We start from the raw sequence: 26,858 nt of genomic DNA on the forward strand, positions 1-26,858 counted from the left end.
ATACTTGTTTATTTTATATTTTTTTGACAATTCATTACAGCCCAAAAATCGACTGTCTCCAGTCATTGTTGCAACGTGCATCAATTGGCGTGAAGATGACACTGCAAAGCAGACGAGCATTGCAAGGCAGCGCACAAGGGGCTATAAGGCGCATTGTTTGAAAGATCACACGGTTCGATGTGTACTCCGTGCTTTAGTGGAGCGTCGTTTTAGCAATGGCCAGACAGCACAGTTGTTCCGAACGCTGCATTCAAGATTGCTGCCGCTAGCAAATCGACTTTGCAGCTCAGAAGTGACAACCGCTTGTGTATATTCGTGATTTAATACGCAGTGAAATAGCCAATACAGCGGCGTGATATATCATACATTGAAATCCCATTGCGGTAGAGTGCTTATTGCATGCGTATTGCATATTGTGTAATACTTGGAATATAACTGTAGTATGTGTACCTTCATGTGAAATGGCGACGTACAGTGGTCACCGTTGTGCTAATAGACTGATGAAGGGTCTTAGATATGCCTCGCATTGAGCGGTATTCACAGGTAACCACCCGAGTTGGGGTGGTTAACTCTGCACTGCAATTTCTGCTGAAGAATACCTTGGATGGTAGGTCTCCATTGATTTTTTTTTTTAGCAGCAGAAACAATAAGCCCACTTCTGATAAGTTGCCAATGAACGTCATCAAGTTGTGAATCAGAGGACCATGTGTCCTGTTACTCAAGCTACAATAATGAAATACAAATGTTCACAAAAAGCGCACAAGCACATGTGAATGCAAACAAAAATAAATAATTCAAACTCGCCTCTTGTGGCTATAATTCTAAAAGTAAATAGTATTTAATGTGCAAATACTTTTAACTCTGTATCACAAACTCGTTCATCTCCCTTTGTTGATATTTTACAAAACGAAAATATACCGTATATCCATGTGCTTCTCATTTATTTTACGTTATTAATGTATTCATGTCACGTGATTAATGTATTAATTTCACCTTTTGTCTGTCAAGGACCCTTCACTCAAAGCATTTTCCCTTTTTTCAACCGAACACCACAATACACAACCCTGAACATTTGGGAGTTAAGATACCAGAAGGCTCAACAACACGCGAACACTTTCCAAGAAACATAAAGCTGCAATTGTAGAACGGTAACAGCAAACCTACGTTCTGCAATCATGCAAAACACAAGCTCTAAAGGCAGCATTCAGCAAATAACGCAAAAGAAAACAAACACAAATAGCTATATATTAAGCTATTTCCTTTAACGTGTTATAATGTATAGTGCAACATATGCAAAAATATATATCATGTTCAACATGCAATGTCCAATGCAAACTTTACAATGCAATAATTGAACAATGTTTCAGTGTTTCCAATTACAGTAACAGCCCATGCAATAGTGCCCCTGCTTAGCTAATTAGGTAGTACTGTACATACGTATTTGATGAACACAGCTTAATGATTATTTAACTGAATAGGGGTTTACTTTGTTGGTATGATTCGCCACTGTTTCCTTCGTTACGTTATCCTGTTATTTCAAATTTCACGACAGTCACAGTGTCCACCGCGCTCTTGCCATCTTACTTTGGAAAGCATGCACATTGCTCTCGCACCAATTACTATGAAAATGATTGTTGCTCGCCTCGTTATAGCGCAGGTCTCCCTGCTGTAGGTGAGGAGTGACGTCTCAATGGGCCCTTCCTGGCTTTTTAAAGTAACGAAATGGATCGATGCACACTATTGGATTTGCGTCAACTTCAGGGGGACAAATCACCTTGGTCGGGAGCAGAGGTTGTAAAATTAGCTATTACCCCACCAGAAATATTACGACGGTCCCTTCGTTTTAAGTACAGATAGTCCCCGAGCTACGCTGGTCCGACTTCCGATCTTTTTGACTTACGATGGGGTCGTCGTAACGCATCTCAAACCTGTATAGTTGTCGTCACTGCCGAGATTGCTCCCGCGACAAACAAAATTATATAAAAAAAACAGAAATTTTAACTTTTTTCAGCTCCTTTCCACCCCAAGCTAATGAGTTCCCACAGACCCCCTGGCGATCAGCGTTAGCTACGTCAATTGAGCTTCGTGATCGTGGGGGACATATTGTGCGGTGTGTGCCCCGTTAAAGCTGCCCTCGCATCTAACCGAACGCAAAGCAAAGTGTTGGCAGTGAGCTGGTGCACACGCAACGGCCGCTGGATGCCGTTAGGCCCCGGACGGGTTGCCCCCTACATGAATGCGCGTGGGGAGGCACGAGCTGCAGCAGAATCAGCCGGGATCTCATCGGGCAGCAACGGCAGCAGCTGCTTGCTGCTGCTGCAGCTCCCCCTGCTCTCCGTGCTACCGCACGAAGCCGGCGTTCCTGGATGACGCGCCACACCACACAAAGCCATTGTCTCAATTAACCCGTGGCACATGATGAGCACCGGGGGTGTGGGGGGGATAGAAGACACACGTGGGGGTCTTCAGTACAATTGAGCATGACAGGACACAGCTAAATATACTGTCGTTCCAACAATTACAAGAAACTAGGAAACAATTTTAAAAATTAAAATCACAGATACTTAGATTGAAATATAACTAGGGGTTTTCTCTATAAAAAGACGAGTTAAGAAAACACATGCAGTGCCCATGTCATCGTATGCATGACAAACATTTTTATATTTTACTCTGAACACTGACACACAGTAGAAAATAATAATTGATATAATCAGCATTTAAGTTGTAGGCCGAAACAAATAAAAACATGGAAAAAGAGGTCAGATCAGTTTTGAGTAGAGAGAGCAAGTGTTAGTATGGCAGCCAAGCCTCTAAGGCAGTGGTTTATAACCTGGAGTGCACCCTGCACCCCTGGGGGTGTGAGATGCCCTTTCTGGGGGTACGAGATGCAGCCAGATTTTTGTAGAAGGTAAATCGTTTAAAAACAAATTAAGCACGGTCACGTAAGTACAACTACTTTGTTTCAACAAACCGATGCATTTACGACCATTATACATTTTGTAACGATTTAGAACCAAAGGGATGCAAGGCTGCAGTAAAGGTTAAAAACGACTGCTCTAAGAAAAGATAAACAATTGAATGCTTGACCCAAATGCTCTCACCCCAACTCATTCAGGTCAAATTTGCAGTGATGACACACAATTTAAATTATGTAGCATACAGCACTTCTGAATTATAATCATCCAGCCTTTAGGTGTGCAGGTGTATGTGGGATAACTATTTCACAGCATCAATTTAAAAAACAAGACATCTTACAGTACAGCAGTTTGTGCATACATCCGTACGTACAGCAAATGTATGCACAATGTACATAATTTGTGGTAACCTGTTCATTGGTGCCAACTTTACATTTTAATGAATCGGCTTAACGCTTTCAGATTACAAACTATACTCTCGTTCACATCGAGGCACTGACCTACCCGCAACTAGTGGCCACCATCGGGGAAAGAAGCAGACTCAGGATCAGAGGCTGTCCAAGTGAACCAGATCACACAAGGAAGGAAAAAATAGGACACACACAGGAGCGAGACAATAACGAGAGAGTGATCTGCATGCACAGTGTGCTGCCAACGCCCTCCGACTGTAACACCGGTCAACTGAAGGCTCCTTAACCTCTCTGTTCTCACATCTCACCACAGCCCACAGGGACTACTGACTATGGGAAGATTTGAGGACTGCTTTATTCCACTGTCTTTACGACACTTGAAAATCATGTTACACGCGATAATCGGCTCTAGCCAAAGGGTTGAATTTCGCAGTCACCCCTAAACACATCCCAGTTGATGATATCATTGCCCAGGTCGACGTAGCCCTTAAGGGTTTGGGACACATCACTGCAGACGTGGCAAGATCGGAAATGGCTGCAATCCTCAAAAACGCTAAGACACCTATTAGCAACATCAGTAAGGATGAGCACTTTGAGCTTTACCAATTAAAAAAGAGAGATGACATCGTCATCCTCTCAGCCGACAAGGGCAATGCCACAGTCATCATGGACATAACAACATACAATAACAAAATTCAGGAAACCTGACTCCCACCACCATCCTTCCCAGAAGAATTCCCTCATCAAAACCATAGAGCTCCTCCTGATGACGATCGCTTGTGTTGTGATCAAAACGTCGTAGTTTATTCTTTAAACCTATCTACGTGAATTTACCGAAAGACCCAAATAATATAATAAGCATACACTTAAGGCACCAACATTTTAAATGTGAAGGTGAAAATATTTTAATGCAATCCACTGCACCTTACTTTTAGTGGTGCACCCTAGCGCAGAAATATTCAGAGCCGACAGCACTTAACCGTCTCAACATATTTGCATTATTTCATGGCTAATAGATCTCAAGGGTGCTGCTCAAGCATCATTAAAAAGGGATTGCTGAAAATGTTAATTAAACATATAAGATGAAAAAACAGATATAAAATGTGTTCAATTGGGACCTAATTAGGTGTTATTTTACTTTCAAATAACACGTGTACAACAAAGCTGCAATGTATAAGCAATTCCTAATGTTTATTCAGTTTATACTACATTGGACTAGGAGAGAAGCACTTTATCTATACCGCATTATTGTGGTACATTACAATGTCCAGCCCTTTGCCAATCCACTTCTAGATGAAAGCTTTCCCATACTGTCATGGTTTTTTTTAACCATACTTCACCACACTGGTCAGTGCTGATGGAAGGGAAAGAGGGGGGGGGCAGGACTGGCTTAGATATCACTCCAAGTTATCTGTGGCTGTATATGGAACGCAGCCTGCTGGATTTGTAGTGCAGTGTAGTGCTAATCACTGCACCACTGCTCCACCCTAGCAGTTTATATTTGAATATATGAGCAGTACAGTAAAATGCATGTATAATGTCATTCATATATACTAATTATGCATGTAATTATGCGTATAATTATTACAGTATATGCATTATGAGCTCGCTGTTAAAAGCAATTTTTATAAACCTGGGTAATAACGTATACCAGAGAATTGCATTGTTTAAAAAAAATGCACTACATATCAATTCCAGTGTGACAGAGGCGATCTTGTCGAATAGCATCAATAGGCCCCTGGAGTAATGTCAGCATTACGAGCATTGATCAATTTTAATTGCAGCCTTGTATCCGCAATTATGCAAGCTGTTATTACATACTTCAAAACGACTACAGAGAGCAGAGGTTCGTGTAAAATTCTAAATGTCCTCGATATATTTTTTATGGTTTACTTCATCGAATTAAACAAATCCAAATAATATAAAAAATATATAGCTTTCACTTCAAGTGTGCAGTGTGTACACCAATATCAGTGTGACTAAGATTACATTCACGTAGCATACGAGTACAAATTTGACTTCTACGCATCTCTTTAACAAAAACAGAGGCGGTGACGTACTCACAATGGATGCTCGTTCTGCAATATCATGCTTCACATATTCCCGCCATTGCATACGATCACAACAGCCGGAGCTCACCTCGTGGGCACATGTTTTTTTTAATGCAGCCCTCCTGATGTCAGTTCATGCTCAATATTCAAATTTAAGTTGGCAAGCAAAGAGAGTGGCTTGTCGCTTACGATCACCGACAGAGGAGAACGTCGACCCTTGTTGGACACATATATTTGCAGCTAGCTTGAGAGTAAAAACAAACTAAAAAAATATTCCCGCAATAAAAGAAAATGCACCTCACCGCCACTAGAATATGGACCACACGTACCTACATTATTTCAGTAATTCAGACAAATTGTGGGTTGCCACATACATCAATCGTGGTGTTATTTTCACCTAATTTGAATCGCTTGCATTGGACATTCTTTACAGTTCATCCATTTTTAGCGACGTTAAACACAAAGGCAAATTTCTGGAACGACTCTGTAATGGGCAACATCATCAAGTGTCAGATGATAATATGCTTTTGCAATGTAAATTAAATTCCAATGTATCAAAGGTAATCAAGTGTTTCAAATAAGAGTAGCATCCACGCAGGGACAGATTATTAAAGCAGAGCACGCACATCGGCCACATGTTAGTCATTATGCGGCCTCACAATAGTTTCTCCCCACGTGCATGATGCATGATGCATATTGTTCAAGATTGCATGACACAAAGCAACCATTAGCTTATCGCACACTGACCACATGTGCACAATCACACGTCCTCATGCAGAACTCCCAAAATGCACACGACCAACACAAAATGCATGCCAACCGCTTTTTAGCTTCAATTGATGATAAATTGACATATACTAAGGTTCATTATTTATTTTAAAATATTCAGACCATGAATCGCAGTTTCTTGGAGGAACAACCTGTCAATTTCATTTACAAAGAGGTTAGTTATTTCTTACTACAGTTTAACACGGAGGCTTTCGCGACCAAAATTATCCATACGATGTTTTTTATTGGGTTAGATTGCATAACTTTAAATGTTGTGGGTTTACTCTCCAACACACCGGTGTGCTGAACTTGTAACTAATTGGCGTGATCTGTCCACGTGACAAACCTTTACTAATCGGCTATGTCGGGTGTTGGCGGGTTTAACGACGCATTCATATTTAAACGATCTAAACCAAAAAAAACTCTCAATTTTGGATTAATTACGACAGCTGAGTCTTCCGGTTTCAGATGCAACATCGGCAAAGAGGCGTGCACACAAACACACGAGAACAATATACATGTGGATGAGAGTAATTGGTTTCAAGAAAAAGGGAAAAAAAAATTAAGAGCAGGCAATGCATCACGATGTAATGTCGGCTATCTGGAGAGAAAGTGCACACGCAAGCTCGCAGCATGGAAACTACGTGGATTCGTCGAAGGGGATGGAAGAGGAGAGACAATCAGGCATTAAAGCGTAATCTTGAAACCGTGGCGGTCAAAATAAAAAAAACATGGCAATGTTTTCAAAAATAGATGATGGGATTAATTAAGAGATGGTGTGGCATTTGCTCAGGTTGCAAAAACCCATGCAAATGTTAACAGAGGATTTTGAATGAATGCTAATCAAGTACCAATCCATGGGTGGGTTTGTTGAGCCATGCATGCATGAAATAATTAGTAGCATGGAAGCCGTTGTTAGTGCAGGTTGATTTACACTTACAATCATATTTGTTTTCAAAATTGCGATATTTTCACGAAGATTGTTACTTATTTATCTATCGTATATGCATGTAAGACTTTTATTCTCTCCATCATGGCAATGCTCAGGAATCATGTCAAATGAATAAATATCTGCTCTCCTCCTCCATATCCCACATATATGACCTGCAAGTCTCCGTTATGCTCTCTATTACTCATCTGCCACACAGTTCGCATATTTTAAATGTCCAAATCTGTTAAATATACAAATTAAAAATGTTCACCAAAATTTTACGTAAAATCAGCCTCTAAAGTAATTACTCACAGATGGCCTTCTGATATTTGATCGAAATAATGTTGGATCGCACAACTTATGACAGATACACACATACGAGATGTGTTAGATTTGATCTATATGCCACGTACAACTAAGCGTACCCTGGCATACAATTGCCATGCAAATCTAAAGCCAAGCCTTGCAGCCAAAGTCAGATCCACCGGGTGTAAGAGCGTTCCTAGCAGTGGCTGCGTAATCAAAGGCAGGCGTTCTGCTGAAGTGAGCAAAGCCTCGTGGCATAAGGGTGAGCAGCCGAGAGGCAGACTCAAGCTGCGAGCTTGCCGTCAAAGTGCACTCACTCACCAGGCAGGGCATCCCACACGCTGTGGCCACTTTCCACCTCAACCACCGTGGAGTTGTTATTGTTGGCGGGGAGGAACAGTCCCCTTACCGTTCTACCGTGCCAGCCTACAAGGCAGGAGGCACACACGACAAGGCGCCGACGTCAGGCTAGGAGGTCCGCCGCGGAAAAGACCACGCAGGCCCAACGGAGTCGCACAACCGCAACGTTCACGAGTCTCCATCACCGGCGTGGCCCAATGCAAGTTACTTTAAAGCCGTCCTCTGCGGCGAAAATGTAACCAGCGCTGTCCGAATCGCTGAACGTTGAGAAGTGAGGAAACGAATTCCGAAAGAGAGAGCGTGACGCTGTCCCAATGCCAGCGGGGGGAACAGCTGGGCACCAGATAAAATGTAACATCAATAGTGTTTATTTGTACATTTTTCAGAGAAATTGCTATTTTGTTGCTGTGAAGCTTTGGAAGCATCTGAAGCATGCAAATTAAACTGAAATAATTTTCAACAACATCATTTATATTGATGAAATAAAAAAGAAACATGCACTTTGCTGAATGGGATTATGCGAGTGAAAGATTGAATGTAAAAATACCTTCTCCAATACCTTCTCCTTCTGCTGCAGAATCACCTTCCTCTAAAAAAACATTTTCCTGTTCAAGGAAGATCATTGTCAGACACTGAGAAAACATAAGTGGTTTGAGTCATTTCAGTACAGCAACTTATACACTTTATGTCGTGTTCACCGAGATAACAACTATAGCATGAAGCAGAATTCATGGCAGCAGTGTTGGTATCCGAAAGATTTGAATGAGACCATGCTCTCGGTAGACTGCTTTCCCACTGGTGACAAGTTACGTCACTCCTTCTTCCAGCCTTGTAGGATGTCACTAGCAAGTTTGCGCACGGAGGCAATCTGCTTGCGTAAAACAATCCAAAACAAATCTGTGAATCACGACGATATAACTCATTGTAACAGAGGAACAAAAAACCCTCTTTTTATTGACAAGGTAAAGCCCACTGAGCCATACAGCTCTGTTTCAGCGGTCAGCTCCGGCGAGATGAGGGTCGTCGCACACTCACCTGTGGCTCGCCGGGCGGCGTGGGTGGCCCCTCGCCCTCGTCGTCTGTCACAACTGGATAGGAGGCCGACAGCGTTGAGAGGGTGTCCGCCGTGAGCCGCGAGCGTTGGCTCAGGGACGACGCTAGCGACATGGCCGAGTGCGGTAGGCTGCTACTGAACTGGTCTGCGCCAGGGGAACAATTTAAACAATTAACATCGTGGAGAGTTTTTGTTTTCGTACCGGGTTTATCTGATCCGCTTAGGAACTCCTCTGGATCGCAATAGAATTAGGAAACACTTGGCGTGATAGAAAAAATCCTACTGCTGTTCGAAAGTACGATGTAAAAAAGTGATAGGCGAAACTGCAATTTACACCCAGCATGTTTCTAGAATTATGGGAATTTAAGTACGAACCTTCTGGTGAGGTGAGCAAAGAAGAGGAAGGTGTTATGGTGCAGGAGGATGGGTCCATGGGTCCGGAAGACACAGTGAGGTTCTCGTGTTCTGGAGTGACTCCACAGTCCTTGTGTAAAGTGGGTGTGGAGAAAGAACACGATGGCTCAAACCACAGTATCGGGCAGAGATACCTTGGAAGCATTTTATAATTCATGCATGACTTACCAATTATTACAGTTGTAGAATGCATCTATGAAAATATTAAGTCAAATTCCACATTCAAATAACACCGCATTGCTCAACTCCACTTATGAATCGATGTTGTTTTAATACCTATTTTAACAGCCTGGCAAGCACCTACGTTATTGACCCATGGGTATGCTTGCCAAAATAAATTCTGACTAGTAGAAGTGGGGGCAGCACTTATATGAATGAAAGCGGAGAGCACCGTCTAGTCGAAGGCCGCCTCCGGAAAAGCCAGGACCTACGGTCTGTAATGCAGTGGTTCCATAGATGTGGGTCGCGTGCCCCTGTAGGCTGCGGCATGGATATTGTGCAGGAAAAATGTTGAATATGCGCGGGGAACGTCAGCACCACGCTGCCGTGATAGAACACACTTATACGCAGAATAGCTGGTGAGCAACATCTTTTGTAGGGCTAATGCAAAGAAATGTTTTGAGGTTTATCAAGCCCTGTCAACTGCTATAGGTATAGGAAGGCGACGGATAGCCTGGCAGTCCGCAGATTATAATAGTCTCAGTAAATGCAATCGAAACGTCGTGAGAATTTTATTGTTTTATTTTTATTATTTTATTATTTCCCTTCTATGTGACTTTGCCGAAAGAACCAAGAATATTATATTGCTTATTGCTGAAGCAAAAACCATCCGTACCACAGATGTCCAGTTTGCAACCACAACCATCAAGCCCAACGCAGGCAAAACCCTCTTTCAGAATGGCATGACGAGGGCACATTTTTACTTGTCCGCACAAGGGCTTAAACCCAAAAACTTTCATAAGCATTGGGTCAGTGCCTCGAACATCGCTGCCCCCAAGCCATCACCCGACAGACAACATTTCAAAAACCACAATTCCATGACCCAGCTGCAGGTGATCACATTCAAAGACAACAAACGATGAGTGTAAATCGTGCAAGGTGACCAAGCTAAGGGTGACTACAATTTCACATTTCTGTTGCTGCAATTATTAGAACTGTGTGCCCACCTGCAGGAGCGTGATGTTGCGCAGGGAACACGTGACAGAACGGTGGCAGGACGCCCGCAGGTCCGTCTCCTCGTCTTTCTCATCGTCATCCCTGATGACCGACGAGTCTCGGGACAAGGTCCTACGCACACGGATGAACCTTATTCACCGACCACCACCTGCTCTGTGTTCACGCATCGTCGAGAAAGCTTTAAAGCATCGCCAGGTTTCGAGCAACCCTTTGATCAATCTGGCCAGTTTTCTACGGAGTCCATATCCGCAACGAAACTTAATACGAAAACTGAACTTGCATTGGGTCAACATTTCGAGTTATCGTGACTCCATCGTACGATCGGACACACAGATGGACAGAGGTAATGCATAAACACTTTCAACCTTGCACGTAGTACCGTTCCTCCCTGTACTCTTTACAAGACGTATTTTTTTCTCCCTGCTCTCACTTTGGGGTGAGCTTCTTGCGCGTGCTGTCACGGCTGCCGGAGCGGGAGAGGGAGCCGGCAGGAGACACGGGCAGGCTGGAAGGCAGGGAGGACGACGAGGGCAGGCTCGGGAAGTTGCCCTCGTGTGCCACGGGCGGGGGACCCGCCGGCATGGATAGCGAGAGCGGCCCGTTGAGAGCTTCGAGCAGCGACATCACCTCGTAGCCCATGTGCACCTGCTCGCAGCTCTGTGAAGAACAGGCAAGGGGAAAAAAAAACTATAAAAAATCAACGATAATCCATGTCTATTTTCCCGGGTAAGGCCCACTGAGCTTTGTAGCAATTTTTTTCAGAAGCGACCTGGCGATCTCAAATAATAGCTCAACAACAAAGGGGATTATCATCACGTGGAAATGTATAGCGGGCAAATAATCTAAACGCGTGATGTTGAGTCTAAATGTGGAGGGAAAAACCGGGGCACCCGGAGAAAAATCTTCGCGACCACGGGGAGAGAGACACGCAAACTCCAAATATACAGCAGACGTCAGCGTCGGGTTTGAACCCACGACCTGCTGTATACCCGACAAGGTAGTTAAGATCACGCAAACTCCTCAACCAGATTAAGGCTTTAAATTAATTGCATCCCTTATATATCACAGGGTCTATGAAAACATGCTAGCTTCCCAAAAAAGATTTAGAAAAAAACTAAAAAGGAAATTAGAGGAAAATTTAATAATACAGTGAGCATTTTTAAATGCCGATACGCATGACATGTGAGGACTGTTATAATGGTGTAACCTTAAATGTGTGGCGGATATACATTTTACATTTTACCCCGTGTATACAAAAAAGCGTTTGCTCGTCACATCGATGAGCTTTTTGAATGCCAGGTTGATTCACTGTTCGCTCGTAAGCAAATACACGTTGTCAGCAGTTGCAGTCATCGAAAGCCAATGGCGTTCTAATTCGTCCGGATGTTTGCGTCGCACCGTGCGCTCGTCGTTGTCGGACGACTGCGAGGCGAGCACGGGGCTGTAGCTGACCGCTGCGACAGAGCACGACTTCCTGCGCATAGCCCTGATCTGCAGCAGCGCGCGGAACGCTGCAAAGATGAAAAGAGAGGAAGAAAATAATCATGCTTACACGTGCATTCTGCAACGCCTTCCATACATGCGTTTTTTTAACTAAAGGGCTCTTTTAGTTTTGGTAGCGGTTGTAGCTAGAAATAGAAGACAAAAATACACGTGCACTAAAATGCGGACAGGTCAAGAACCAATTTCAAATACACGACCAATGTTTTATAAGGCCCTTTGAAGCATATGTTGTATGGCGATTGAAATTATAATAAGCGATTAAATAGTTAACATGAGCTCGGTAAAACGTTGCATTCCCAGGACGCAGACTGATGGAAGGAGTGCGCGTAAACCAACGGGCCACGTTTGTGGTGACAGCAGTGCCATCGCCTTATGGTGACGGCACGTGTGCCGTACGGTGATGGCACGCTATGCCTCATCTTGACGGCATACTATGCCTTATGGTGACGGCACGCTATGCCGTATCTTGACGGCATACTATGCCTTACGGTGACGGCATGTGTGCCGTACGGTGACGGCAGGCTGTGCCTTATCTTGACGGCATACTATGCCTTATGGTGACGGCACGCTATGCCGTATCTTGACGGCATACTATGCCTTACGGTGATGGCATGTGTGCCGTACGGTGACGGCACGCTGTGCCTTATCTTGACGGCATACTATGCCTTATGGTGACGGAACGCGTTCCTCACTGTGACGGCATGCTATGCCTTATGGTGATGGCACGCGTTCCTTACGGTGACAGCACGCTGTGCCTCACTATGACGGCATGCTATGCCTTATGTTGATGGCACGCGTTCCTTACGGTGACAGCACGCTGTGCCTCACTGTGACGGCATGCTATGCCTTATGGTGACAAAACGTGCGCCTCACTGTGACAGCATGCTATGCCTTACGCAGCCGGCAGATGGGGCAATTGTTAGCCTGGTATCGCAGAGTGTCGGCACATGCGCTGCAAAGGCAGAGGTGGCGGCACGGCAGGATGAGCGTGTCCCGGATGTCCGACAGGCACACGACGCACTCCGTGCTGTTGTCGCTGATGTCATCTTCACACGTCTAGAGAGGAAACAACCACGATGCACAAGCGAAGATGCCGAGAACGTCAAACAGGGCCTGGACCTAGGGGTCGGCAACCAAAAAAGAACGAGACAATTATTTTTCGAATTTGGTGCAAAACTCAATATTTCAATAGCCGCATGTGAATACAACATAGGTTACGTCACAAACGAGCCGGTAAAGAGCAGCATGCAGCTCCGGAGCCGCACGTTGCCAAGCCCTATCCCAGACTATTAGCAAGCCCACTGGAGCTATACAGTTTTAAATCTAAATTGAAAAGATTTTCTTTAGAACTGATTTTTACTTTTAGTTTGTTGTCCTTCCTCGCGCACCTCTGGTTAGCACGGTTGGCTACCTACGGTACGTACAACATAAATACCTACATCCAGACTAGTTGTCAACGAAACAAATAGATTCATACCACGCCTGTATTCCCAAATCTCTCGTTTGCATTATCCATGCAAAGATTCACCGATTAATATATTTTTTTACACTCACGATGCATGCATAAAATTGTACGTGCAATAATTAATATTCTTGTTATTTTCGGTAAAGTCACGTAGATAGAAAATACAAATACATTTTAATTAAAAATAAGATTTAAAATAAAAGCAAAAAACCCACGACGTTTCGATCACAACACAAGCGGTCTTCATCATTTCTATCTACGTGACTTTACCGAAAGAACCAAGAATATGAATTCCTGCAGTCACGAAAGTTTTAAGTCAAAATTGTACAAGCAAGAATTTGTTATTGCACGGTTTATGCAAATTATATGACGATAATATTACATTTGTATATGTAGACTAATGTAATGAATGAGTCATTACAAACGAAGAAGAACGGGAGAAAATACAAATGAGATTAAAAAAGAAACAATTTTTTAATTGAATCTTGACCCCCCAATTATGACTATTCATCAAACCACTTATGTAACAATTAAGTAAACTACATAACACAGCATAGTTCAATTCCTTTACCAATACAGCATTTCACTGTACTTAAATGTACAATATTAAAACACTCCTTTAACATGTTTTATTTCAACATACCTTACTTTTCAATACACTTCTTGTACTCTTAAAGGATGTGACCATTTAAGAAAATGCTGACATGCGATCACTTGGGTTGACAATGCTTTGTTTTTCACTGTGGACACTACTGCTGCATTTTTGTGAAAATTTTTGAAGAGATCATCTTATGTACTTGAGAGATTAAAGTGTTCACACTCACATATTAACGAAATGTTATAAAAATGCAAATTTCACTGTTGTAATCGTAGCGCAATTTTCGTCGGCAAGCATACATCAACTTCACGAGTACATCGATCATAATAATGAACGACTTTACCTTAAGCTCTTGCACACTCCCCTTGTTTTCAATGCCGTAGATTTCCTGCAGCAAGTAGCTCACTCCATCCACCTTGTTTCCAAATTCAAAACATCACCACGAGCGAGTCAATGGACGTAGCAAAAAAAGCACGGGCGTTTTGCAAGACAGCGTGCAGCAATTGTTTGGAATCAGTGCTCTGCCACTGTATGTTCAATGGCAATCGAGAACAATTCGGTGGTTATTTTACTCACCACTTGTTTCTGCTTGAGCGGCTTTACAAAGAAGCTTCCATCCGTGTGCTGCAGGGAGCGGCAAAGAGCCATCAACACTGCGGTAGCAACGTAATACTCGGGAGCCGTTTAGTCTCCAGAGCACACTGTCGAGTGCAAAGCGTATGCGTGATTTTCACCTTTTATCACTGCTAACCCTACATAACACACGAGCATAATATGACTTTGAGACCCCCCGCCACCTACACATTCCACAAGGAGTGACTAATCCCATATCTGCATTTCCCATCAATATGCTTAATTCCGGTGTTGATATGTAAACTCCTTTGTCAAGGCACTCTCCTCCCCCCGACCAAGCTTAAATGTACGCTGCCAAGCTTGGCGGTGTTCATTGGGACGCTGACGTTCCGACAGCTCTGTTTCTTCACATGAGGACGGCTGCTTGTGTTGTGACCGAAACGTCGTGATAATTTTTATTTTATTACGTTTTATTTTTTATCATTTTATTATTTCCCTTCTACGTGACTTTACCGAAAGAACCAAGAAGAAGTTTTCACCTTGTCAAATGTAGCGAGTAGCACGTGGGAATGCCCGATGTACTCTGGCCATACAGACAAAACATCACACAACAAAGAAGCTAAAAACATTGCACTTGCAACTTGTGCCCATAATCCCAAAAATGCGCTGACATTGAGCAAAGCAGATCGCTAAATGCCTCTTGTCAACCATGACATTTCTAAACGTCATGGGCGTGCATTTCCCCAGCCACCCAATGTTTTGGCAAGGTGTGAGTTGCTTGCTGTGACACGCTGTCTTCAGCACCGTGCAACAGAAACTTGCGCAACTGTGAAATACGCACTCAAAATCACATTCCTCAGGTTACAATTTGGCAAAAACACTATGTTCAATAATAGGGTGGGGGGAAACGTGTTAAGTAATTAATATATTTATGTCATCATATACATATCGACTAATTACAATAAATTGCGCTTCTATACACGAGCAGCGAGGATTGTCACAGGCCTCGGCCTTGTACCGTTGTCTCTGAAATATTGTAATGGACAAATAAAACATGCTTATTATAAAAGCCTCTCCAAACCGTCACTATCCCTCACAGTTCATTGTACCTACCATATGTGTGCATGTATGCTGAACTTCTTTCGCACCGTACGTAGCCAACCGTGCTAATCGGAAGTGCGCATTAATTGATTTAATTCCTCCATCTCCAAGGTCATTATATTCATGAATACAAATCGGATTGCATTGCATATCATAAAGATCGTTTTCTTTTACATCAAAACATGTCTGCAACCGTGTCTAAAACCTCCTTATTTTTTTCTTTCATAAACACCGAATGTATACGTGCTTTTGCACTAGGCTGCCTAACTGCACATGTACGTATGTGTAAGTACACAACAACTGCCTTCTGCAATAACAGGTCGGTAAATGTTGACTGCTTATAATGAGTTACTTTACTAACCTTGCTTTAGTGCGCACGCAGTACAGAACTGGTACAACGTGTCACTAAACATACCCTTTTTGGCACTGCCTACAAACTACAAGTTAAATACGATGACCACAAAATGTGAAAAGTGTAAGAGACCAGACATCTCTTTATCCCAAGGGCATGTTTTATGAAGGGGTTGATATTGCAGAGGCAGACATCTAACAATCACCAAGTTTTTCTAATTAGTTGACAGTGTATATATCCAGAGACACGGTCTCATGTTGCCTCAACAAAATAGTTGCCTCCGTTGGCTTCGCTGACCATTCCTCGGGACTGTGCCCCATCATACTCCAACAGAGCAACACAAATGAGTGTCACATGTTACGCTGTGCCAATTTATCTCAACTGCAGGTTTGGATGCGAGTCAGTATTTAACACAGCGATTAAATACTGGACAATGTGGATATAGTTTCTCTACCTAAAATTGTAGCTGCCTATGTAGCTACCTCCCAGAGACTACAACATAAATGCCTGGGTGCTATATTAAATGTGTGAAATTAAGGACAATTCTTATTGTAAATAATGGTCATTATTTGTATCATAAAACAACAATTTGGCTCACATTACACTGCCACTTCAGCCATGCGTATTACACGTATGCTACAATAAATTATCATAAGTGTTGCAGACAAACCCTCCAATATGTACGCGAGACACATACTGCTACCAACTCGAAATATCCTATTCGCAATCATAAAAAAAGATATGATTCCAAGAAGCCCATGGGTAACCATTTGTAACAACCACGACCTTACCTTCCCCCTCCGTCACAACCGCATGGATCACCATGGGGTAAACATCACGCTCCAAGTCAAAGGTCAGCTGAAATGTACAGTAAGAGAATATGTTAAGGGCTGAAAATCATGCTCACCAAAAGGAAAGCTCATGCTAAATCCAGAGATGGGGAATAGAAAGACAAATATTCCCAAGGCACGTTCCAGAATGATTGAAATTCATGGGACAGAACAAGAAATGGAACATCAATTAATAACAAAAAAAATTGGTTTTAAAAATTGGCTGGAATATTATAAATGATTATATTTTTTGCTCAATTCTTTTTTTTGGAATGTACAAACATAAATTGTAAGCATTCAAAACATGTTTGATGACATCGCCTCCTGTGTTTACCATAGGTAGCAATGACATCTGTTCCTGTAGTTGCAGACATCAGTGTGTAGCACATGCTGCATAGCGTGCACCAACTTTACGCATGTCGTGAGCACAAGGGCGCACAATATGGCAATGTTTTCAAGTCGATCTATGCGTGATTATTTTTGTAAAACTAATTAAAAACGTGTGGTTAACTCACAAATCATATTCAGCCAACAACATTGTTTTTATTTAACTAAATTTAGTAATGCAGGTAGGTTCCGTTCTGTTTTGTTCCAATCATAGTATATAATTTTTAAAAAGTTTTGCTGGCTGGCTGGGCTGGACAGACATGCACGTTGCTAGTTATTCCCAAAAAAAGTCAAAGAAAGATTCTCAAATGTTATATAAACTAAAAACTGCGGAACTAAAGACAATTTTAAATTTTGTTTTGAAGCTTTCGTGACTACAGGAATCCATCTTTGGTTCTTTCGGTAAAGTCACGTAGGTAGAAAAATAAAACAAAATAAAAAATAATATATCACAAAGTTTCGATCGCAACACAAGCGGTCGTCCTCAGGCGGAAAAAATAATCCAGCAGTGGAACTGCTGGTTCAGCAGTTATTTTAATTTTGTTTTCTTTTTCTACCTACGTGACTTTACCGAAAGAACCAAAAAGTATAATTATTTATTTTCCAAGGCCCACATATTTACCCTCAGATCCAAAACGAACTGAACCAGAAATTAATGCAACAAAACCAAATGTAACTTTAACTTCTGAAACAAGAATGAAACAAAGTGTTTGTCTGTCAATCATTACCTCTCCCCGGTTGAATCAACCCCACGCCCTAATCTGGATTTCAGTGTCCCTTGGGTGCATGACTACTTGCAGCCTCGAAAACACCTATGTAAAAATGTCACTTGATTCACAACATGCCCAACAAATGACACTCTCATCATATCATTAACAAATGCTACTATGATGACGTGTACAAGATGAAAACCTTGTCAAGTTATATGGGGTAGTTGGGTTTATTGGGTTTACTTGTGCAATGTTTGCACATGCCTGGCCACTCTAGACTTTCCTGGGATGTTTGGCCAAGTGCCATTTGGCACTTACCCATGTTTTCCCTTTTTCCCTAACACGAGAATCATACTCACGGGACTGTGAGACCCTGCTTTTGAGTTGGGATAAATCAGTCGGATCCATTACCTCCCAAGTGTAAAAGTCTTAAGTTTGCTTATATGCAACCAGCCTTGACCACAGCAGGGGACAAAACGGGGAGGTCTGGCGAATACAAACGCATGATTATCTGGAGCAGCGTGGCGTGCACTCCTCCGCATTAAGGTGTATGGATTCTGCTTCTCATGTGGGTAAGATGTAAAGCAACAATGATTAACCTCTTCTGGGTTCCACTCAGAGGGGTCAATGACATGTGATGTCTGGGAGAAGAGTTGGCTCACTCCTCCCTTGCAGAGAACCGTCTCTGATTGACGCAGGTGATGCTTTGCCGTATACCTGAAAGCAAAAGTTAGAGGAGAGATTCTAGATTTGAAGTTTTCGTGACTGCAAGGATCCATACTCTTTGGTTCTTCCGGTAAAGTCCCTGGCTCCTCCCCCCCTCTTACCCTATATAATCGCTTGTCACTAACAGCTCTCTTTGCCCACTACAGTAATTTTGTTTTTTGCTGTGGTTGTCCCACCTGATGATGGAAGCTTGTGTTACTTCCGAAACGTCGTTATTTAATTTAGTTATTTCTATTTTATTCTTTATTTTTATTCTTATTTTTTGTTTTTTGTTTTCACCTACGTGACTTTACCGAAAGAACCAAAGAGTATGAGAGGAGAGAAATTAACCGAGATAGAAAGCCATAATGCTTGAAGAAGGCATTATATACAGGTGCAGAAAAATAGATAACTAGCAATCATGGACAACCCCGCACCACCAAAGCGGAAATGTAGCCCGTATATTTTTTATGCTTTAATATAAAAATCACTCAATTGCTGTGGCTGACTATGAATTGTACAGAAGATTTGTTTTCTCCAAATTATTAATGAATACTATGAATAAAAATACAGAGTATCAAATTAATCATATTCATATTTTAAGCAATTGCATTCAAGTATAAATAACAATGTGTAGTAATAATTTTAAGAAGGAAAAAGTATACGTATGTTCAATTCAACTTGAAGAACACTGATAATTTTAACAATAATAAAATTGTGGTTATGGAAATGTGTGAATATTTCTAATGACCATGAGAATATCTCACATGATAATGCCATTGTGAAATTCCTCTGTAGCTTGGTAATAGATGGTAATGGCCACCTGCACATCCGAGTCAAACACAAACTCTACGTTGTAGCTGAATTTGGATTTTAAAGAATCGCCATCAGGAGTTTCTGCTTCATCTGTAATCCTGGGAGATGAAAACAAAAACATGTTTAATTGCTATTTACACACATTCATTGCAAAACCACAGCTCCAGATAAAAACTATATGTCCGACAATTTTACCCAAACGAATTTCCATACAATAACAGTTTAAGAAAAGAAAATCCACGTGGCGTTACATTATGCTTTAATTTTCAGACAAAGGGCTTTATTTGAGATGGGACATCTCTGTGGTTACCGGGCTCCCAATAGCAACCTCTCTCTTGGTTGCCATGCCAACTTACTTGCAGTGCCTCCCTCTCTATGATGAAAACATATCCTTGACAGTGTACGGTGTGTGCAATGCCAAAAAGAGAACCCTGTATTTTATAAGTCGTGCATTGGTACAACAATACTATGCTGACTGCAAATGTAAATAGTGCTAAGGCAAAAATCCAAACACTGCAGCAAAGATTGGCTCAAAGCCAAGACTTGCACACATCACTCACTGCTGAAAAGGTTGAACATTCTGTTCTCGTATGCATTACATGAATCTGAGCTGTGGATACCTGGAACAAGCCACATTTGCATTTCTCCCACAACCACAAAAAAATGTTCGGCACACAGTGCTGCCGATTTAACGAAGCAGGAAGCAGCTAAGCATAGCCGACAACCTTGAAACAGCTTAGAACATATCCTGGAGCTGGATTACAACACCCAACGTCAAGACTGGCTTTAAGGATTACAAAGTGCAATGCGCAGCTTCAGAATTAGCCTTTTGATGCAATGATGCAGGATCGCAGGGAATGATGCGAAGAAGGCAATTTTATACACTTTACTGCACCGCATATAAAAAAGGTTAATGTATTTTATAATGATTTATCATAACCCTTTAACGACTTAATGTAGCCAGGAGCTTGTATTCTCCCGAGTCTCCTCTTTATTACTATATGTTATTTGAATGAACTCTCACGTGAATTATGATGAAAATAACTGCTACAAAAAATATTTTGAATTATCATGTAAATTACTGTACTTCCTTTACTTAACTATTTCAACTGCAGTCATCATTACGTATGACCTAAAACAGCATTAATCTGCTTGCATGTCAGGTGCAATGTGCAGTAACCAAGCAAATAAATATATTTGGAACATTTGGTTATGATGCATACAAAACTGCATTGCAATATTTTGTTTTCGAGGTAAAAACCAGCAAGTTGTCACTGTGCAACCCAGCATGCAGCAGTTACTGACTGCCCTGTTTGTAAATGGTGCTGCAGCAGCAGATGCCTGTCCTGTTCTTCTGCTATGGACAGACTTACCTGACGAGACGTAGCGAATCTTTCCTGATGTTTACGAGGCTGCGTATAGTCTTGACGGGCTCATGGGGTGGAGGTGCAGGGTAAGGAAACTGGAAAATAAAAATATTCAATTGACGGCCCAAATATTATTAAACATGTTTACGCCTCAGCAGGAATTCAAAGTGTATTTTACAATATGTGACTTCATAACATCTGAAATGTTATACTTATCAATATTAACATACACAATCCGTCATGATTTTTCAATGCATTTGAGTTAACAGCATTTACAGAAGATATATTTTTTTCAAATGAAATCTGGTCCCGTTCAGGCATTGCTTTTCTTTGTTTTGTTTATTTGCGTCTGGTTTCTGGCTGCGCGAGACAGACCCTGTAACTGAAAAATGTTCATGGGAGTCAGTTGTCACCTCACCCTTCTCCCAAGTAATCACTACCAAAACAACGCTCGTGCAAATAAGTACACCCTGGCATCAGAAGAACACTCCCTTCAACATCTTTGTAAGATTTAACAAAAATGCCAACAGCTTGGATCACAGAACTCATGCAAAATGTGGCATTACAATGTCATATCGGCATTATAAAAACATTGAACACGTTCAGTAAACGTCAGTGATGTCTAAACACATGTCTAGACATTTATACTGCCCTGTAAAGTACTGTATATGGGTGTACAGTATATTTTACTGTAATAAATGTTATTTAAAGTGCTGTAAATACGATAGAGTGGTTTCAGTGGTAGGGCACCAAATGATGAACCTGGAGTCAATTCCCAGCCATGGCTAAGAATAATGACGAGTGATATCCGAACCAGGCCAGGGCCCCCCCTTCACCAACCACCACTGACCGGTGTGGTGAAATATACTGGGAGTCCAAAAACCCTCATCCCAGTGACACATATATATATCATGGCTCCCAGTCCACAACAGCTCTTGTTCCATCAGCCATAGCACTGGTTGGGAAGGTGGACAGAGGGTGCTAGAACTGGATATGATAAAGTGACCATCTTCTGAATTTAACTCTGGCTATAAACGATACATGGAATCTGTCTGGCAAACCAAACCTTGTTGAACTGAGACTGATTGGAGAGACGTAAAGTCGGAGGTGAGGAAAAAAGAGAGCCTACCCCATTTAAATAGTGGTAACCTTTTTCCTATGACTGAGAGAGAGTTGTTGGTCATAATGAGTGTGACCCTTAGTCCCTCTGGGAATGAAACACTGAATGATACGATTGACAAATACTTCAGCTAATGTTGCCCAGATAACATGACATTCGAACCAGACAATTACAATGTATGCCCCAACAAATTGCTGCCTCAACAATACGTAGAAGTAGACCAAATGTAGGGATACATTGACATTTCCAAATTAGGGAAAACACATCTTACAATGGGTGAACCTCAATGCCAAGGTAAAAGGTACGGAGACGGTCGGATGAATGATAACATTTGACGAAGGAGTGAAGAACGACAGAGGAGGACATCTCTTAACAGCTCACTTGCCAGCTGCAACCACCAAAGGCCATATAAGAGGGCGCTTCACACAACTTTACCGATGCAAACAGTAAGTCAGCAACACAGACAGTTGATACAAAATGGCTTCAAAGTGGAAACTATTTTCCTTTAGAGTTCATATAAAACATGCCAAATATGTTGAACGAATAGAAAACAATGACATTGTTATGAGTATTGTGTACTGTCTTATGAATGCCTCTGTGTGCTCCAGACCGAAGCAGAACTGTAACAGCTGTTACGCAGCAGGAAGTAAGATGAGAGTACTTTGTCGAGGCTGATACATTATTTAAATGTCAAAGGAAGTACTGAATTATTTAGAGCTATCATGTCTTTCAAGAGGATCCAGTGCACTGAGTAAATGTTCTTAATACATTTAAATACATTACACAAATTATCTATTCTATATCTTGTGATTATATATAACATGTAGTAAAATATCTATAAATTTTATATCCCATCATCATGCATGGATGTTGTACAGTAAACAGTTTTGTTAAACGTGCTACACGGTGAATAGAGTATACTGCATGGCATACATATACACACATAATGAATGTCGTGCACATAGATTGCATGTGACAATCCTTGGGAGCAATGGACAAAGTTGAAAACCTGTTACCCCCAGGTGATGTGACCATTGATAATGAGAGGTAAATACAGCAGAGCTTACCGGTACTGGCCTGTTTCCCAGGAAGTTGAGATCTGTATTTTCTCCAAACAAATAACCTTCAGGAGTGCTTGTCTCAAACTTCTCTCCACCCATTATGAAATGGCTTGCAAAATAATTGCCTACGTGAGAACAAAGCACAGCATGTGGCATTGATCGACATGATGAGTCTTGAAGTGAGTCCTTTATTCAGGCCGGAAATACCTCTCCTGGTGCACCGTGGCGATTCACGTGTTAGCTGGGGCTTGTAAATGATATACCACTGTTGTGGTTTAATATTCAGTCTGTTTATGGAGCCTTTTAAATAAAAAATATTTGGCATCAGATGTTAGGTTTTCCATTATTAAAGGTAAAGCCAATTAACCAACTACCATTTACTTTCAGAAATATACAGCTCAGTACTGTACGTATTAATTGGCTCATGATAGCACTCACATCACACAACATCAAATACGGTTTGATCGGCTACATTTTTTTTTCAGAATATAATAACCTTCTATCACACAGCATTGATTACTTTTTCACGAGAGAATATTAGGCATATTTTGTCCCAAGCTACCACAGTTACAGTCAATATGCTTAGTATAAGCAAGTATAAGCAAACCCCAAAAATCCTGTGTTATGGATAAGCACAGCATTTGTGTATACTATATATAGAACCTTGGCCGACCTTTTTACCATGTTTTACGTGTCAACAGTAAATACTGTGGTAATCACAGCACTGTATTACCAATACATTGCATAAAACCTTGACAATACATACAAAAAATGTGACACTCAACCAAATATACATCACAGCACACAGTGTGAAATTAATTGCGTGCAGACGCACACTCGATACATTCTGCACTGGTTTATTTTCTTATTTTAGTGTCCTAAAGGTAACAGAATGCCCCGTAACCTACCTTAGTTAATCTGAGACCACGTATCACAAGGCAATGTGTTACCAACACTGATAATGAGGAATACAATACACCATTAGCAACGGTTGAACCTGCCAAACGCTGAAGAGTGGCTGTGAGCTCCAATGACCGAGTGAATAAGCCAACCAACATTACGTACACGGCGGAGAATTACCGGTTGTGTTTTAGTGCAGGCTTTCAGAGTGCTCATATGACATGGAGACGCATTACCCCTGCCATGACGTTCACTCAAAAGTGTACCAGTAGTGAATAAGCACCGCGGAGCGTACACTACAGAACACGCATGGAGCCCTGCATAGAAATGCCCATTGACCACACATAGAGAATAGTGCATTGTAACAATTAGTGTGCACTTTAGTTGAAGAACACTGAACGGTGGTCAGTAATCATGGAGACAGTTGTTGTGACGACGTTTTCGTGTGGGTGATGGTGAAAAGTGGTGATGGTGATGAAGGTTACAGTATAGTGATGAGAATGATGAGTGATGAATTATTATGATTTTCATGGTGGCAGGGACAGTGGTGATGCTGTTATAATAGTTGTGGTTATATTTGTATAATTGTAGAGCACTTAAATTTGTTGTGATTATACTGTACTTGTGATTATTGTGTAGTTGTTGTGATGCTTATAGTTGTGATTTGTGTAGATGATGATGATGTTATAATTATAATTGCCGTGGTGATGATGTTGGTCATGATGCTGGTGATTGCTCTGTAGTGATGTTGATCATTGGCGTGATGTCCGCACTCTTCGGATGATGACCATGACGAGAGTTATCATGGTTACAATTGGCGTGATGATTTTGGTCATTATGCATATTATCATTATCGCTGTCGATGATTACATATAGGTGTGGTGATCGTAATAACTAGTTTCCGTGGTGACGATATCGCTAATGATCACAATTATAGTGCTGTTCATCAATGCCACGATGTTGTTAGCACTCTTGAGATAATGAATATCGTTATCATCCTGATGATTATAGTCATGAAGTTGGTAGCGATGGTGATTCGTGGTGTTCATCACTGTCAACCTGTCAACCCCTTATCAGTGCCCTACCCTATTATAGACCAATTCAGACCTTATTGGTCACCCCGTGCCCTTATAAATCTCAACGTTCATCCTACAAAGTGGCATCACAAGGGAGAAACACAGACAGACAGTGTTTTGTTGTTGTCCGTATTGAACTAAATGCGGCTGTACAAGAATAAGCTTCACATCAACAAGGAAGAACGCGGGGCTAAACCGTATGGGTTGACAGCTATGTAATGTTCACATGCACTCTGTAGTGGATAATAACGATTACATCGCTGCAGTCACATAAATAACGAAGAATCACCCGTCTTTGGTGGGTATCTGTAGACAGCGTTGGCTTGGATGTCGAGCTCCTCCACGCCTGCGTGTTGCCGGCTCGTCAGGGCGCCCATGGCCCCGGCTCCCCCGAACCTCCACGGCCGGGCCGCTCAGGCAAGAGCCTAGGCTTCACCAGAGCCAGCGGCCTGCTTCGGGGTCCCGTTATCGCTTGAGGCGCTTAAAAGACTAACAAAACACACACACGACATACAAATAATGTCGCTAACAACACTGCTACTAGTACCACCGATAAGGTGTTTTACTGATGTTGCCGTGGCTAGTGTGTAATTGACGCTGTTGTAATGTTATCGTGAGAATGAAGATTTACTGACAGACGCGTCTGACGGTGGGCGCTTGACGCAAGACAAATTATAATAATAATTATGAATATGCACAATACGCACAGTGTTGATATTCAATCAAAATCGTGAATCTAAAAGTGGTTTATCGTTGTAATGTGATACTGCTGTAAATGTGAGTACGGTAGTGAGATGAACACGGTTGGTGTAAGGTTAAAGTCCTCTGCTGTTATCAAGTTGACTTCACTGCGAATATATAAAAGTACGGCGACATCGACTACTGTAGCTTATATATATTTTGAATAATAATCACGAAATAAAAGTAGTTACTGCGCATGCACACAACAGTAACGAAACTGCTCTACATTATTGGACTACAGTATACAGTATATTAGTTATAAATATTAAATACATGCAGACAGCCAGGTAAATGTTGAGCTAAAGTCAAAAACTAAATACAAACAAAACACATTCATGTCATAATGTACAATTAGAACGAATCAATAATGTACCTTTCAATAGATTATCACAGTACTGTACATTAAAAATTACAAATATTTTTCTTGTAAAAATTAACCGTCAAATACAAAATAATGTAAACGCCTAATTTACGCTACGTAGAGTGATTGTATTTTAAGTGATACTTTAATGGATCAAAACACGCGAAGGATGCGAAGGGCGGCTCCGTGAACACGAAGACGACGACGATGATGGCAGCAGCAGCAGCATTGGCCGTCGCTCCATCACCGCGTGGCGTGGGGCCCTCCGTGACCTCTGTGACCCCGTCCAGGGGGGAGGTGGGGGAGCGAGGCCGTCCGATGTCCCAGGTGGGCACGGGGATGGCCGGTGGCTTTAAGCGGCATCATCATGATGATGATGGGGTTTAGAGATCGACACCGACACCTCTGCTAGCAAATCGCGCGACAGTGACAGACGGCTGCCTTGATCCAGCAGTGGATTGACCGTGGCTGATGGTGGTGGTCATGATGATGGAGATGATGAATTCTTTGGTACTCTCATCTAAAAAAGTAAAAATACAGACGGCAATTGAAGGAATTTAAACCCCCTTACTTGGAACCGTTTCGTCACCTGTCTCAGCTGAGTAGGGTCCCGTTGCTGTAAGCCCTTGCCCGGCTGCCGCATTAACTGGCGTGTGGCCGCTTCGTATTTTGCCTGTGCATGTGCCGGTGCATGCGTCCCTCAACGTCTTTGCGTAACCGCAGTCGCGTATTTGATTTCGGTGGCCGACCGCGAGCCAAATCCTCCACATCCACACCTCGCACACGCCTCCACACCGCCTTCAAGCT

The 26,858-nt window shown here is 42.0% G+C and overlaps 1 protein-coding gene across 11 annotated transcripts; it reads right to left on the reverse strand.

Annotated features, from left to right (window-relative positions):
- On the reverse strand, positions 1 to 26,858 carry MGRN1 (mahogunin ring finger 1). 11 transcript variants are annotated; one of them, XM_078862846.1, is made up of 20 exons: positions 26,641 to 26,858; positions 25,239 to 25,438; positions 22,980 to 23,098; positions 20,799 to 20,887; positions 19,377 to 19,523; positions 18,504 to 18,621; positions 16,769 to 16,835; positions 15,064 to 15,107; positions 14,528 to 14,575; positions 14,295 to 14,366; positions 12,785 to 12,944; positions 11,784 to 11,896; positions 10,816 to 11,042; positions 10,376 to 10,496; positions 9,171 to 9,279; positions 8,777 to 8,940; positions 8,289 to 8,346; positions 7,703 to 7,807; positions 3,420 to 3,469; positions 2,272 to 2,362 (listed from the first exon to the last, which is right to left on the reverse strand). In XM_078862846.1, exons 2-19 carry the CDS (start codon positions 25,324 to 25,326, stop codon positions 3,426 to 3,428), a joined length of 1,893 nt encoding a protein of 630 aa, XP_078718972.1. In that variant the 5' UTR covers positions 25,327 to 25,438; positions 26,641 to 26,858; the 3' UTR covers positions 2,272 to 2,362; positions 3,420 to 3,425. The 11 variants fall into 11 exon arrangements, with proteins under 11 accessions (XP_078718975.1, XP_078718965.1, XP_078718971.1 ...); XM_078862847.1 differs by having other exon boundaries at positions 2,286 to 2,362; positions 3,416 to 3,469; XM_078862849.1 differs by lacking the exon at positions 3,420 to 3,469 and having other exon boundaries at positions 1 to 2,362; positions 8,777 to 8,829; positions 26,641 to 26,857.

The sequence above is a fragment of the Lampetra fluviatilis genome, chromosome 1 (genome assembly GCF_964198595.1).
Source record: "Lampetra fluviatilis chromosome 1, kcLamFluv1.1, whole genome shotgun sequence".
NCBI lineage: Eukaryota > Metazoa > Chordata > Hyperoartia > Petromyzontiformes > Petromyzontidae > Lampetra > Lampetra fluviatilis.